The sequence below is a fragment of the Phocoena sinus genome, chromosome 13 (assembly GCF_008692025.1).
Source record: "Phocoena sinus isolate mPhoSin1 chromosome 13, mPhoSin1.pri, whole genome shotgun sequence".
In the NCBI taxonomy this organism is placed as follows: domain Eukaryota; kingdom Metazoa; phylum Chordata; class Mammalia; order Artiodactyla; family Phocoenidae; genus Phocoena; species Phocoena sinus.
In genome coordinates, this window is record NC_045775.1 from 11,113,520 (window position 1) to 11,127,210 (window position 13,691).

The 13,691-nt window shown below is 42.1% G+C and overlaps 1 protein-coding gene across 2 annotated transcripts in view; it reads right to left on the reverse strand.

The window, feature by feature from the left end:
• The window catches only part of NBAS (NBAS subunit of NRZ tethering complex), a 365,227-nt gene that overhangs the window by 115,322 nt on the left and 236,214 nt on the right, over nucleotides 1-13,691 (reverse strand). For both annotated transcript variants that reach the window (XM_032652473.1, XM_032652472.1), the window contains one exon: nucleotides 3,759-3,988. In XM_032652473.1, coding sequence (XP_032508364.1) covers nucleotides 3,759-3,988 — 230 coding nt within the window. The remainder of the gene's footprint in view (nucleotides 1-3,758; nucleotides 3,989-13,691) is intronic.

A 13,691-nucleotide genomic window follows, 5' to 3' on the forward strand; every position in this document is an offset into this window, starting at 1 on the left:
AAGGGATCCCTACCCTACAGATAGATATTTGAGAAAGCACAGTTAGTCACTCACCAAATTTTTGTTTTCTACATTGGGCCAGCTACTATGTTAGCTGCTGAGGACATAAAAACAAATTAAGATATTTCTTGAGGAACTTACAGTCTAATGGAGGATGTGAAATGTGAACCAGGAATCAAACAGAATGTGGGGAGTGCTAAAAGAAATGCTACAAAATACTGTGAGGATGGAGACGAGAGAGTGACCAATCTGAGCTGAAGATCGGAGAGTAAACAAGGATTAAATAAGTAGAGGCTGTAAAGAGGGAGAAGAGACAGATGGGCTTCTGACAGAGGAAGCAGAAGGGGGCGTGGTGTCACAACCATGACCATACAGGCCAGCTGAAGGACCTGTATCTTATCCTGTAGGCAATGGAGAGTCAGTGGAAAGTTTAAACCAGGGAATGGTATCATCAGATTTGAGAATCTCTACGCATATAAGGAATTCTGGTCCAGAGTACCTACATAAAGGCCATTTTGGTAAGACTACTGCAAGACCCCTATTTCCCAGAAGTAGAGGAAATATAAGGATGGAATTCTTGGTTGGAAGAATGGTGGACAAAACCACAGAAACGGGAATGAAATACCTGTTATCATTAAGTAATACTGCTAAGACTGTACTTACCCCAGCTAAGGAAACCAGGACATTTATACATTTGATCAGTCTGGAGTTGGCAAATGTTTTCTGTGCAGAGCTCGACAGTAAATCTTTTAGGCTTTACCACCATACAGTCTCTGTAGCATATTCTTCTTTCTATTGCTTTTTATTCTTGTTTTTCCACAAAGCTTTAAAAATGTAAAAAACATTCTATGCTCATAGACTATAAAAAAAGAGGCCAAGGACTGGGTTAAGTCTGTCAATGCCTGGATTATTAGGTAACTGTCAAAAATTATTTCTTGGGCTTCCCTGGTGACACAGTGGTTAACAATCCACCTGCTAATGCAGGGGACACAGGTTCTGAGTCCTGGCCAAGGAAGATCCCACGTGCCGCAGAGCAACTAAACCCGTGCGCCACAACTACTGAGCCCGTGCTCTAGAGCCCGCGAGCCACAACTACTGAGCCCACGTGCCACAACTACTGAAGCCTGCATGCCTAGAGCCTGTGCTGGCAACAAGAGAAGCCACTGCAATGAGAGGCCCTCACACCGCAACGAAGAGTAGCCCCCACTCGCCACAACTAGAGAAAGCCCGTGTGGAGCAACGAAGACCCACCGCAGCCAAAAATAAATTAATTTAAAAAATTTTTTCTTAAAGTACTCATTGAATACCAATATCCACGTGATAGATGAGAATTCCTGGAGAACAGGCACCATTAGCAGCTCACTCTTCCTATTGTGGGAGTCTGGCACAGTGCCTGATACCAGGTACACGCTCAGTTAAGTATTCACATCTTTATTATCTGATAAAAGTGGGAACTAACCAAACTATACTCTGTTCTCCTCAAAGTCACCCTAACCACTGAGAATGTAATAACTAAGATACAGAGACGACAAAGGACAACTATAATGCACTCACAGAAAACAACTGCCACTAAAGGGACATACAATTAGGAAGAAAATAAAGAATGGTCACATTTGAAGGTGGAGCTGCAAAACAGAAGGAAGCAGGTCCTTCGAGGATCCTTGTGTGTGAGACGCTAAAATGCCATCTCCAAATCAGAACTGCTAACTCAGAAAACCCACAGACACTTTGAGACATTTTAAACAAGCCATCTAAAGACTGCTGTATATTTTTCTAACCAGCAGATTGTGGAGAAGATTCTATTATATATTTATCAAAAGCATATGTTTGTCCTCAGGACATACTTCAAATAGCATATACCAGCTGGATACTTAAAAAGAAAAGACAAAGACCAAGCCAAATGTAACTGATGATGTAAGGCGTGCCTTAACAACTTTTGTTCTGCATAGTAACCTCTCTCCTAAGAAACCATGAGCATGGCACCAAGGATTACCAAATGCCCAAAGAAAAAGCCCACTGGACTTGGAAATAGGAAGCCCAGGCTCAACTCCTGGCTGTGTGACCTCGAACAATGCTTTAAAGCTCTGTGGTTCTCAGATTCCTCTTCCAAAAGTAAGGAGGTTGGATTAAATGATCTCTTTGGTCACTTTCAAATTGGATATTAAATGACCCTATGAAATTATGAACCTCCAGGAGAACAGAGGGGAAGAGAAAAAAAAATTCTATTATTTCTCTTCTTAACTTAATTCTGCTATAGGTTGTTCCTACTCTCTCGCTTTGATCTCTCTGTTCCCCGCCTCACTCTAAAGAGAATCTGGGGTGTCTTCTAGTAGGAAAGAAGCCCAGGCTAATATAAAACTATTACAGAGTACCAAGGTTACTTTGCCACTTTCTTTAAGATTTAAGAATAATGATGAATAATAGCATATACCACTACCATAACAAAGCCTATCTTTGTTATTTTAAGGTAACTTATCAGGAGAGAGAAATAATCGTTAAACGTAACCACAATTTAACCTCGTTTCAAGGGCTGGAAGCCTAGACTGAACTGCATACCAATGCTTCCTTGAGAATTCAATCCAGCAGTGTGGGGAGGGCACATGGTGTGAAGATGTGATGCCTTTGGCATGTGGCAGATCAAGGTTAAAGTCACAGTTGGGATCTTTACCACCTATGTAAACTTGGGCCACTTACTTTATATCAATGAGCCTCACGTTCTTTAGCTGTAAGATGGGGATAACAACATTTTATGTCATACGGTTATCTTTAAGGGTTAAAAGATGTTTATAAAATGAAGTTTACAGAGCACCTAACACAGTTCCTGGCCCATGATAAGCACTCCACAAAGTGGGGTGTTAAAAACAAAGCATGCCTCTAACTTAACAACCACTGGGGGTGAACACACTTTAAAAAACATGCCTCTAACTTCACAACCACTGGGGGTGAACACACTTTAAAAAACATACCTCTAACTTCACAACCACCGGGGGTGAACACACTTTAAAACACTTTTTTTTTTCACTTTCCCACCATTTGACATGTAATTCTCATTTGATCTGAACTCATCTGATCTAAAACAAAAAATGAAGACGAGTATGAAAACCAAGGAGAATTCCATACCTAGAAAGGGACCTTCCCAACCGTACTGCCATCTCACACAACGGCTTGCTTTTCTCTTGAGAGCGGTAAGGGACAAAGGAAAGAATGGCAGCTGCTACAGGCCTTGAACAAGAAAGTGCTCAAGTGGTTAGCTCTTCTTTCTCTAGAAACCCAGGACAGATAAAGGTGTCCTGGACCCATAACACTCAGTCCCTCCTCTTGTACTAAGTCAACGGTACCTAACTTTTAACATACTGAGGAAATCAAACGGCCATGTAGTAGCAAAGTGAGACTCTAGCCAGGAATAAAAGGGAATCTTGTTTTTAAATTTCTATAGTAAGCCTGACACTTTTCACCCCTGATCACACTCTATCACCTCTAACATGGTACTGGTATTGGACTATCAAAATCATGGGAAGCTTTTTAAATAATTCCCATCCTTACTACTTAAATCTGCAGGCTCAAAATACCATCTGCATCACTAACCCATTTGGGAAGACACACACATCCCTCACAGGACAGGAAGAAGTAGGGGAAAGTCCTTTTTATAGCAACCGTGAATGTGAATCTTCACAGGACTGTGACTAATAGTCCTGGTAACTCAACTTGTTCTTGTACGTTCTAAATCCATCCCTTTATGAGACCAGGGTATTCCTTACTCTGCCAGACCGAGGATGGTTTCCCGTTTGTACTGGTCATCTGCAGTAAACCGTTGCACATCCACACCCTTCCGCAGGCCCTGGAGGATCTGAGCCTGAGTGAAGTCCAGGAGGCGCTCGTTGTAGTACTGTAACTGCTTGGTCAGTGCAGCGAGCTCCTCGGGCCAGGCTTCCTGTCCGTATCGAGTCACATGCCTGGTGACCATCTTGATTAGCTCTTTGGGATCGGCCTATGAGTAACAAAAAGACTAATTAAAAAAAAAAAAAAAAAAAAAAAGAGTAAAGTGGGAAGAAGATCATGTCTGCCGGGCATCTGTTTGACCCTTCACACCGCTGCCATTTAGTCCAGGCTGACAACCACCCTGAGGAGGCAACTGCAGAGGCGGTACGTTTTGCAGACCACAAAGACGGGACACAGAACCGACTCTAGGAGCGGGTTTCTGGACTCCTGCTCTGCTCTTCCACCTTAAAAATCACCACCCACTTAAAGAATAATGTATGCTTGCTTTTTCAACTACCATCATCCTATACCAGATCTCTTCCCCAACTATCTGATCATTTATAATAATTCACCCTGGAAGTAATTATTATCATCATTGCCCCTAGATAAATTTTCTTTGGACCACCTAAGTGTTCTCAATAACAAAGAGCTGCAGTTCAATGATTCCACGAGAAATGCCTAAGTAGCTAAGTAGGAGAATGTTTTCTCCAGGGATAAGTGAGGGTTTAGCCCCATCCCTGTTCCTGAAATCATAAATTTTTCTAGTTTCATAAGAAAGTATGCAACCAATTTTTACTCTGCTCAATTTGGGGCTCAATGGGATGTTGTTCCTTAAATCTAGCAGCTTCTTTAACAGCAAGACAATTATTCCAACAGAACAAAACCCAGAACTGAACGGCTGACAGGAAAGGAAAATAAGTGGTTAACCAACCACAATTATTTATATTAAAGTTGGTCCGGGTGTCCACAAAGCAACAGCAATGCAGCCATGATTCTGGAGTTACCTAATATGTGAACAACATGAACTCAATCCCTCCCAATTTCTGGGAAAATATGGCGCATATTTTAATACCAGCAAATTAGGAAGAAAACTCCAGAAATCTACCTTTGGTTCTCAGAAGCACATCTAGTTACCGTAAGCCATCAGCATTTCTAATGTGTAAGCCATTATTCTGAGCTACACACGAGATTTGTCAATGTCGAGTCCATATTACCTAACCTAGCCTGACATTCTCTCTTCATCCTATTAAGGAACAATCTGGGAGTACCGATAAAAACCAATTAAAGAAATCTTCTTGGATTCCAACAGGTGGATTTAAGAAAAAGTCAACCTTACTCAATTTTTCCCCTACCCCTAGGCAGACACTGAGTCTTACTCTCAAAAACCACAGATACATGTCTCAAGTCAAAAGACGTGCGTTTGAAAACTAATGCTCTGAAGTAAGCAGCTATAAGACCATCTGTCATTCATTCAACAAGTATTTTTTGTGCACCTATTATGCACCAGGTGATGTACTAAGATGTGACCCTTTCCTCCAAGAATTCAGTCTATGAGGAGAGACAATCAAGCAAACAATTATAAAATGGTGTGATACAAGTAAGCACAGGGTGCTATGGGAATACAGAGGAGTGGGACTTGGGCATGTATCAAGGAGGTCTTCTTGGAAGAGTTAATTTCTAGGCTAACTGCTCAGGTATCAGAAGTAAAAAGGTCAGCAAAAAAATAGGGAGACAAATTCTGGTAAAGGGGAGAGTATGTGCTAAGCCTGGATGCCTAAGACCTGATGGGAAGATGGAGTGAATAAAGCTGATCTAACTGCAATAAGAAGTGATTTGGGAATAAGCTGCATATGGCTGGTACTTCTGGAAATGGATATAGGCGAAGGAGACCCCATGCCTCAGCCAACCCCCTCCTACTTACGGACTGAAGCCCTGAGGCACCACCCTGAACCGCCCATCGGGGCAAAGCCCCCTCTGAAGCTGTCTGGTATAGGGATGCTGCTGGGGACCAGCCAGCCTGTCTACACCTGCTCTGCACCCTGGTGTGCTCTGCTGTTGCCTGCTCTTCTCACACCTCATCCAGTTAGCACTTGCCTGCCTAGGAAGAGAGAGAGCAGGTGCAAATATCCAATGATCAGGGTTTCAGGGCAGCAGGAGAGCTCTTCTGTAGGTGTTCTTTCAGGGAACTCTTTGGGTCGGTTTTGCACTCCACCAGCAAACCCACGTTCATCAAAACTGTGAGGAAGGCTTCTTTCCATATACACTCTGACCCTGTGGTTTCAGGCGGAAGTCCTCAGCCTCTAGTTGCCCAACGCGCTTTGAGGGAGAGGCTACAGCCAGGCCGTCCATCTCTGAGTGTGACTCCCACCCCCATGCATGCAATCGACCACCTCCCCTCGCCCAAGGGTTTCTCACAGCTATTGCTCCACATTCATGTTTTTACTTTTTGCTTCCTGGCATCTCAAGGGCTTGGTCCCTGTATTGGGAGAGTGGACTATATATGTGATCTCATTTCTATTCTCTTTGTATTCTAATACCATTTTTGAAACAAATCCCCAAACCAGGTAGAGGGTTAATCTCCAAAATGGCAGCACATAGCAATAATGAGCATAAATACTGATATTTACATTGGCTTTTCTTTATCTCATAGAGAGCTTCAAGTCTCCACATACAACCTTCATTTTCATATGTGGCAAAAAACACCTATTCTCTCCTTTTGCGAATGAAGAAAATGGCATGGCAGACTGTAATAAGCGTGGACACAGAGAAGTTACTAGCTGACCTTGTGCAAGTTACTTAACTACAAATCTGATTGCCTCATCTATAAAATGGCAATATATATAGCTTGCATGGCTTCACAAAGCCTAAGAGACCATACACACACACGCACACACACACACACTACACAAACCAAGACCTGGCCTTTATCAGGTGCTCCAAAAATGAAAAGGATTATGGAATTTACTCAAAGGTATACACGAGTTACACTTTAATTGCACCTCTACTGCATACTTCACATTGCATTCTCTTATAAGTATTAAAGCACAGCTTCCAGCAGGCAGAGACCATGGGTACTTAGTGGATTTGTCTTTCCTAGAGCACATTAGAGTTTCTTGAACAAGTCAGGTGTGGAGTAAAACGGAGACACACTGAACAGCAGTTGTAGCTTTTAAGTTAGTAATACTAGTTTATATTCCAGATCCTTCATTTAGCAGAGATGCAATTTGGGGCAAGTTACAACATGTCTCTGTTTCCTCATCTATAAGAGAGTCAACAAGCACACCATCCTCGTGGTTTGTTGGGAGGCACAAACAAAATATTTTAAAATGTCTTTTACTCTCTTATTATATGAAAGCAAATTGGGCCCAGCGCTTACTCCCAAGAAACTAAAACTAGTGATTGTCAAAGATGTACACATAAATAACTCACAGGAGGCACCTGAATATAAGAACCATTATAGAAACACAAACAAGAATGCTGGAAACTCCTTAGAGGGAGCAATGGACACTCCTGACTCTTCTGGGGCTCAGTTTCTTCAGATGTAGAACAAAGGAGTATCACAAGATGATCACCTTTCTAAGGCTAAAATCTTATGAATATATAAGAATTCAATCATGAAAATAAAATAAAACCTTGTAAATCCCTCCAGGTGTGGAACTGGGGAAGTTCTACATCTCATCTCATTGATGCCTCCACTACACATCAGAACAGATTTCTTTGTTAAAAATACAATTTCAGACCAACAAATTATAATCAGTAGGTCCCTACACAGTTTAAACAACTTTCATACCTTCTCCTTTACTAAGTAGAAATTGTCTAGCCCCTCTGAATAATTTTTACTTCACATTCTCTGTGCATCAAATGTGTTCACTTTTCTAAGAAATATTTAAGAACAAATACCTAATATTTCAGTCTTCGGTATGGAACGGACATAGTGCTAAATATACATGAACTGAATCTCATTTAATACTAACAACCTTGGGGGACCAGAGTCTACTAGTACCATCCTCTTTAAGATGGGTAAGGAGGTGAGTAGCTTGACTAAGGCCATTCAGGGTAGGTGGCAAGGCAGGATATGACTCCCAGGCATAATGTCGCCCAAGAACCAGCCTTTTATATTTGTTGTGCAGGGGGGGTATCTCTTAAAATTATAAGAATCTTGACAAGATCAATGTACACACAGCTCCCACCAAATGTACATGAGATCTGGCATTTGAGTCCTGTTACAGATGATCAACTTTCAATGATGGCCTTAATGCTGTCATTCTATATTACATCAGGACTGACCTATTTTTTTAACACACACATTCTCCCTCTCATCCCTTTTACACATATACACACATGTGTAAATACAAATGGTCACAGAGGACACACCATGGTAGGTGTTCAACTGGAGATCCTGGTTTGAGCTGTGTTTCCAAGCATTCTGTCTTCTCTAAGAACAAGGGAGAGAGATTTAGAACAGAAAGAATTTAGAATATCATTTTCTGTTCAACCTCTTGATATAAATATACCTCCTTTTAAATTTCCAACCTAGTAAGGTGGTGAAAAGGGGCATTCTATTAATTCCTTGATGATAGTTCTTCAAGGTTATGGATCAAACATTTGTTAAATGTGTAGGAATATTTTCAATACTTATTTATTGGTAAAACATAACACTAATTCTTTCAAAATCTTCCCAAAACAAAGAGCATTAGCTATGAGGAAAAAACATAGGAACTGGCATCAAAGAACTGGATTGCTGGTTCTTCCTTCCTGAGCGTCAGGTTTTCCATTATTAAAATTAAGGCAATTTCTTTCTGATAGACTCTTCACAGAGACTGAATGAGAGTAGATGGATGGACATGTTGTAAGTTCCGGCTTTCCATGCAAATTTCTCGTCTTACCATCATCACTACTAGTTTCTACCCCTTCCTTCAGGAACTTTACTGGTCATGATTACTTCCAATGTATGACTTAAATTTTAATAGTAATTCTTCCCCTGAGCTTATCACAATTTCTCTAAAAATATTCCAAAAGCATCCTCTACTCAGCCCAACACTTCATTGCATACATTCTTTCATTCACGGCACAAGTGTGCTGCATTAAATTTCTAAAGCACTTTCACATGATTTTCATTTGACCCTCATACCCACCCAGTGACGGGCACAGGAGACTGCTGCTGCTGTTTTACAGATGCCAACCTGCATGGAAGGCATCCTGAGCTGGGGTCCGGCAGCGAGGAAGTGAGCCCAACCCCCAGCCTCTGGCCTCGTGGGCACCCCACTCCATCAGCCCTTCCTCCCTATCCTGCCAGCGGGGCTCCCTCAATGCGCCACACCCAGCCTCACACCTGAAGTCATGAATTTCTGTATGCAGAGTATATTCAAACCTCTCTTCCTCTGTTTCCCACCTAATTTCAGTGATATGATCCATGGGTATGAAAGCTCCCGGCCTCTAAGAAACTTTTGAAGGACTTTATGGGTAGCTTCAGAATCTCCCATATTCTGGGGCTTCCCTGGTGGCGCAGTGGTTGAGAGTCTACCTGCCAATGCAGGGGACACGGGTTCGAGCCCTGGTCTGGGAAGATCCCACATGCCGCGGAGCAACTAGGCCCATGAGCCACAATTACTGAGCCTGCGCGTCTGGAGCCTGTGCTCCGCAACAAGAGAGGCCGCGATAGTGAGAGACCCACGCACCGCGATGAAGAGTGGCCCCCGCTTGCCGCAACTAGAGAAAGCCCTCGCACAGAAATGAAAACCCAACACATAAATAACTAAATAGATAGATAGACAGAGAGATAAATAGATAAAATAAATAAAATTAAAAAACAAAAAGATACTGCAAAAACTGAAAACATAAAAAGGCATCAAAAATTTAAAAAGTGTAGGGAGTTGGGCTTCCCTGGTGGCGCAGTGGTTGAGAGTCCGCCTGCCGATTCAGGGGACACGGGTTCGTGTCCCGGTCCGGGAAGATCCCACATGCTGCGGAACGGCTGAGTCCGTGAGCCATGGCCGCTGAGCCTGTGCGTCTGGAGCCTGTGCTCCGCAACGGGAGAGGCCACAGCGGTGAGAGGCCCGTGTACCGCAAAAAAAAAAAAAAAAAAAAAAAAAAGTGTAGAGTGTTAAATTACTCTAATTTTTTCCCCCAAATTTGGCAATGCAGTTCTTCTATGGGGTGAAATAAATGCGATTTCTTTAAAGAATATGGTCAAGTCCCTGTAAAAACAAAATGCACATAAATATTTATGACACCAAAATGCTGGATAACTTCATCTACTACTTACTAGAAGAGGTAATAAATCCATTCAGGCTTAATAGTCTCCATTTCTTGGTAATATTGTTTGGAAAGTTTTGAACAGGTGGTATGTTTCCCCTCTAGGGTTGTTTTTTGCTTGAAATAATTTTCTACTTGGCATATTCAATTAGTAGCTTAAGAAAACACATTTTAGAAATAGTTTACCATAAAGTTTTGAATTTCATCCCCTGCTGGGTTTGCTTCTCTAGCATATAAAACTAAAAGACACGTTTCCATTTTTAACTGATTTTATTTTCTGAAACTTTTTAAAAAGAATGACAGAGAAATCACAATTCAAGATGCATTTACGTGGGGAGGGATAAACTAGGAGTTTGGGATTAGCAGAAACAAACTACTATATATAAAATGATAAACAACAAGGTCCTACTGTATAGCACAGGGAACTATATTCAGTATCTTGTAATAACCTATGATGGAAAAGAATATGAACAAGAATATTTACGTATGTGTATGTATGTATGTATAACCGAATCACGTTGTGTACACCAGAAACTAACACAACACTGTAAATTAACTATACTTCAATCTTTAAAAAAAGATGCATTTACAATAATTACAAAGGTAAGATATAAATGAAAAGAATCAAGGTACAGAAAAATGTGTATAGTTTACTCATATTTGCATAAAAAGTTATTATATAAATACGCATATCCATAAACTATTTCTGGAAGTAGACAAAAGGGAAATACTTTTTGTTTTATCCTATTTTCATCATTTGAGGTTTTTGTCATGTGTGCATTAACATAAAGAGTTAATTAGGACAAATACTAGAAGAGAAAATTCTCTGCGAGTGACCATTTGCCAATCATCATTACAGGTCTCTAAAAAGAAACATGAACGCCCAGTGGGCTGCTTCAAAGCTCATCCAGGTTTGCTGCCGGATGTGGCAGACTCGGGATGTGCTTCCCGTCAAGATGCACATGCTTTGTATCAGAAATAACACCACAAATTATATCAGTACTTTTATTCAAACCTAGCAATCTACCTAAGTTATCATTCTAGCAGCTCAGAACTACAGGGGGCGGGAAGAGAAAATGTGAAAATAGGAACCAGCTGGACTGACGGCCAAGCGGAAGCTAAGCTTCACAGCGTGGTATTATATGCGGACAACAAACTGAAACCACTTTGATTTCAGTTTCCGGGATGATTCGTCAGGAGTCTGTCATATCTAATTCCAAACCCGGCAGTGCCGTTTTATACAGGGGGAGATGCTGAAAAGACTCAAATAATGAGTCATTAGGTAGTCAATGGACAACGCAAACATACTTAAAACATCCAGCTAACGTGCCCATCCATGAGGGGTCAGGGCTCGAAACCGTAAAAACTGAAGGTTGTCCGAATCACAGCAGCTGGAATGATTCCTCAACTTATTCACAGGCCAATAAACAGTCACTGAGTAACTGCAGTGGGTGAAGCTCTGGGGATTCCTGCCCTCAACAAGATTACCACGAGGCGAGAAGACAGACGTGCATCAGCTACCATAGCCTAAAAGAACCACTCCAGTGGGTGTCTGGAGGAGAGCCGTGAGAGACGGAAATTAACTATACTACAACTTTAAAAAAGGATGCATTTACGATAATTATAAAGGTAAGATATAAATGAAAAAAAATTATTTCAGGCCGGTATCTGCTGAGGCAGCAGAGAAGACTTCACACAGGAGGCTCTTCTGAGCTCAGACTTACCTATTGATAGTGGGAAGAAGGAGGTATTTCAGGCAGGAGAATTACGTCTGCACAGGCAGACGTGTGGGAATGGATGTTAAATTAAGAGAAATATACATTCTGAACAGCATAGACCTCAAACGAGCTAGTGTCAGGATCATGGCTGCCGGGGTGAGGAACAGCCGCCAGTCCTCTGAGGGGCTTCCCTGTCACACAGAGGAGGAGAGACTTTAGCCGGTAGCCATCGCAGAGCACGTGAAAACATCCTCCTGGGAATGACCCGTTAGGAACTGTGGGCCAGAGATCACTCAGGTCCGAAACACAGTGACACACTGCTTCCGACACAAAGCTAGGGGGGCAGCACATCCAAGTAAAAGGCAGGTAAAGACTGGGGTCAGGAGCTCTAAGTGACAGGTGTCACCTTCTCCCAGAGCAACCCTGAGCAAGTAACCGCATTTCTCCGTGTCTTACTTTCTGCAACATGAGACTGCTCGACAGATCAAGCGGGAAGGAATGTGAAAGGTACTAAGACAGCCAAAGCCTTCCCAGGGTTAGTCTGACCTTCCTACTGACCCCTGACAACTCTCGTTCACAAGCCCCCACGAAGTCTGCTACTGTCACACCCATCCTGACACCTTCCCAGCCAGAGAGAAGAGACCCCATCCGGTCACAGTGAAGTCTGGTCATAGACTCTATTTCTATGCTTTTCCTCTGCAGTCAGGCAATGCTTCCGAGCCTTGAATTTTATAGCGTGACATTTTAATACTTTCTTAAATATTTTGTGAAAAAACACAGCACATATGATGGGACAGGGATACCTCAATTCATCTGTTAACAGATTCCACCCCTCGATCTGGAACGTTCTTCCCCTCCATCTTTCTGGTGCTATGCTCGTCCTTTTCGTTACTCAATTGAGGTCTTTCCTGAGCCTGTTTAAATCGTATTCTACACACACAGTCCTTAACTTTCTTCTTGTTTTCAAAGCTCTTATCACAATCTAATAAAGTATACATTTTATTTACTTATTTTGTTTATGGTGCTCCTTCCTCAGTGGAATGTAAATCTGAAAAGGGCAATGGTTTTTACATATACTTTGCTCACGACTCTCTCCCCAGGATCTAGAATACTCCCTGGCGTAAGTAGTCATCTGACAAATACACACACATAATTCAATTATTTCATATGTACTGAAGAATTATTAATTTTCAGTAATCCACCCAGGGAACATTTGTTTACTACCCTTGATATGTCAGGTCCTGCTCTAAGCAATGAGGAAAACAATAAATACAACACAGACACTGGTCTCAAACAGCTCATTTTCTAGTGAGATGGAAGTAGATAAATTCAAAGTAGTAGAGTATAAACGTTATGAGGTAAGTAAAGGGCAGTAAAAACGTGCACAGAGGAGCACCCAACACAGCGTGGGAGCACGACGACAGAATGGTGGCAGGTGGTAGGAACCATGCCTTGGTGAGGTAAGACCTGAACCAAGTGCTAAGCAAAGAAATGCTGGGGAAACATTATAGGCAAAAGAGTACAACATACTGAATGCAAAGAAGAGAGGATACGCGGGCTGGCTGAGAAATTTAAGCAGCTTGGTACGGCTGGAGTGAAGGAACATGAAGTCGCAGAAACAGACAGAGGCCAGACCACCTGCTAGGGCAACAGGAAATCACTGAAGGATTGTAGACTCAAGGGAGGATGACCAGACCTCCATTTTGCAAAGACTTCTCAGACAGATGCTTGGAAAAAGATGCAAACGCAACAAAAAGGAAGAGACAATGATGTTTGATTGCATTGCACCCTTCAGACTAACAACCAAATACTTTCCACAGAGTTGCCAAGAAGTCTCTGGAGAATTAGCTGGCTTGTGACCTAGCCGTGTGCCATCTTAACGCTATCAGAGGGCACATGTTTCTCTGTGGAGCAGCTGAGGAGTTAGAAATCATGTGTTGAGGCATCACCACTGGGCCA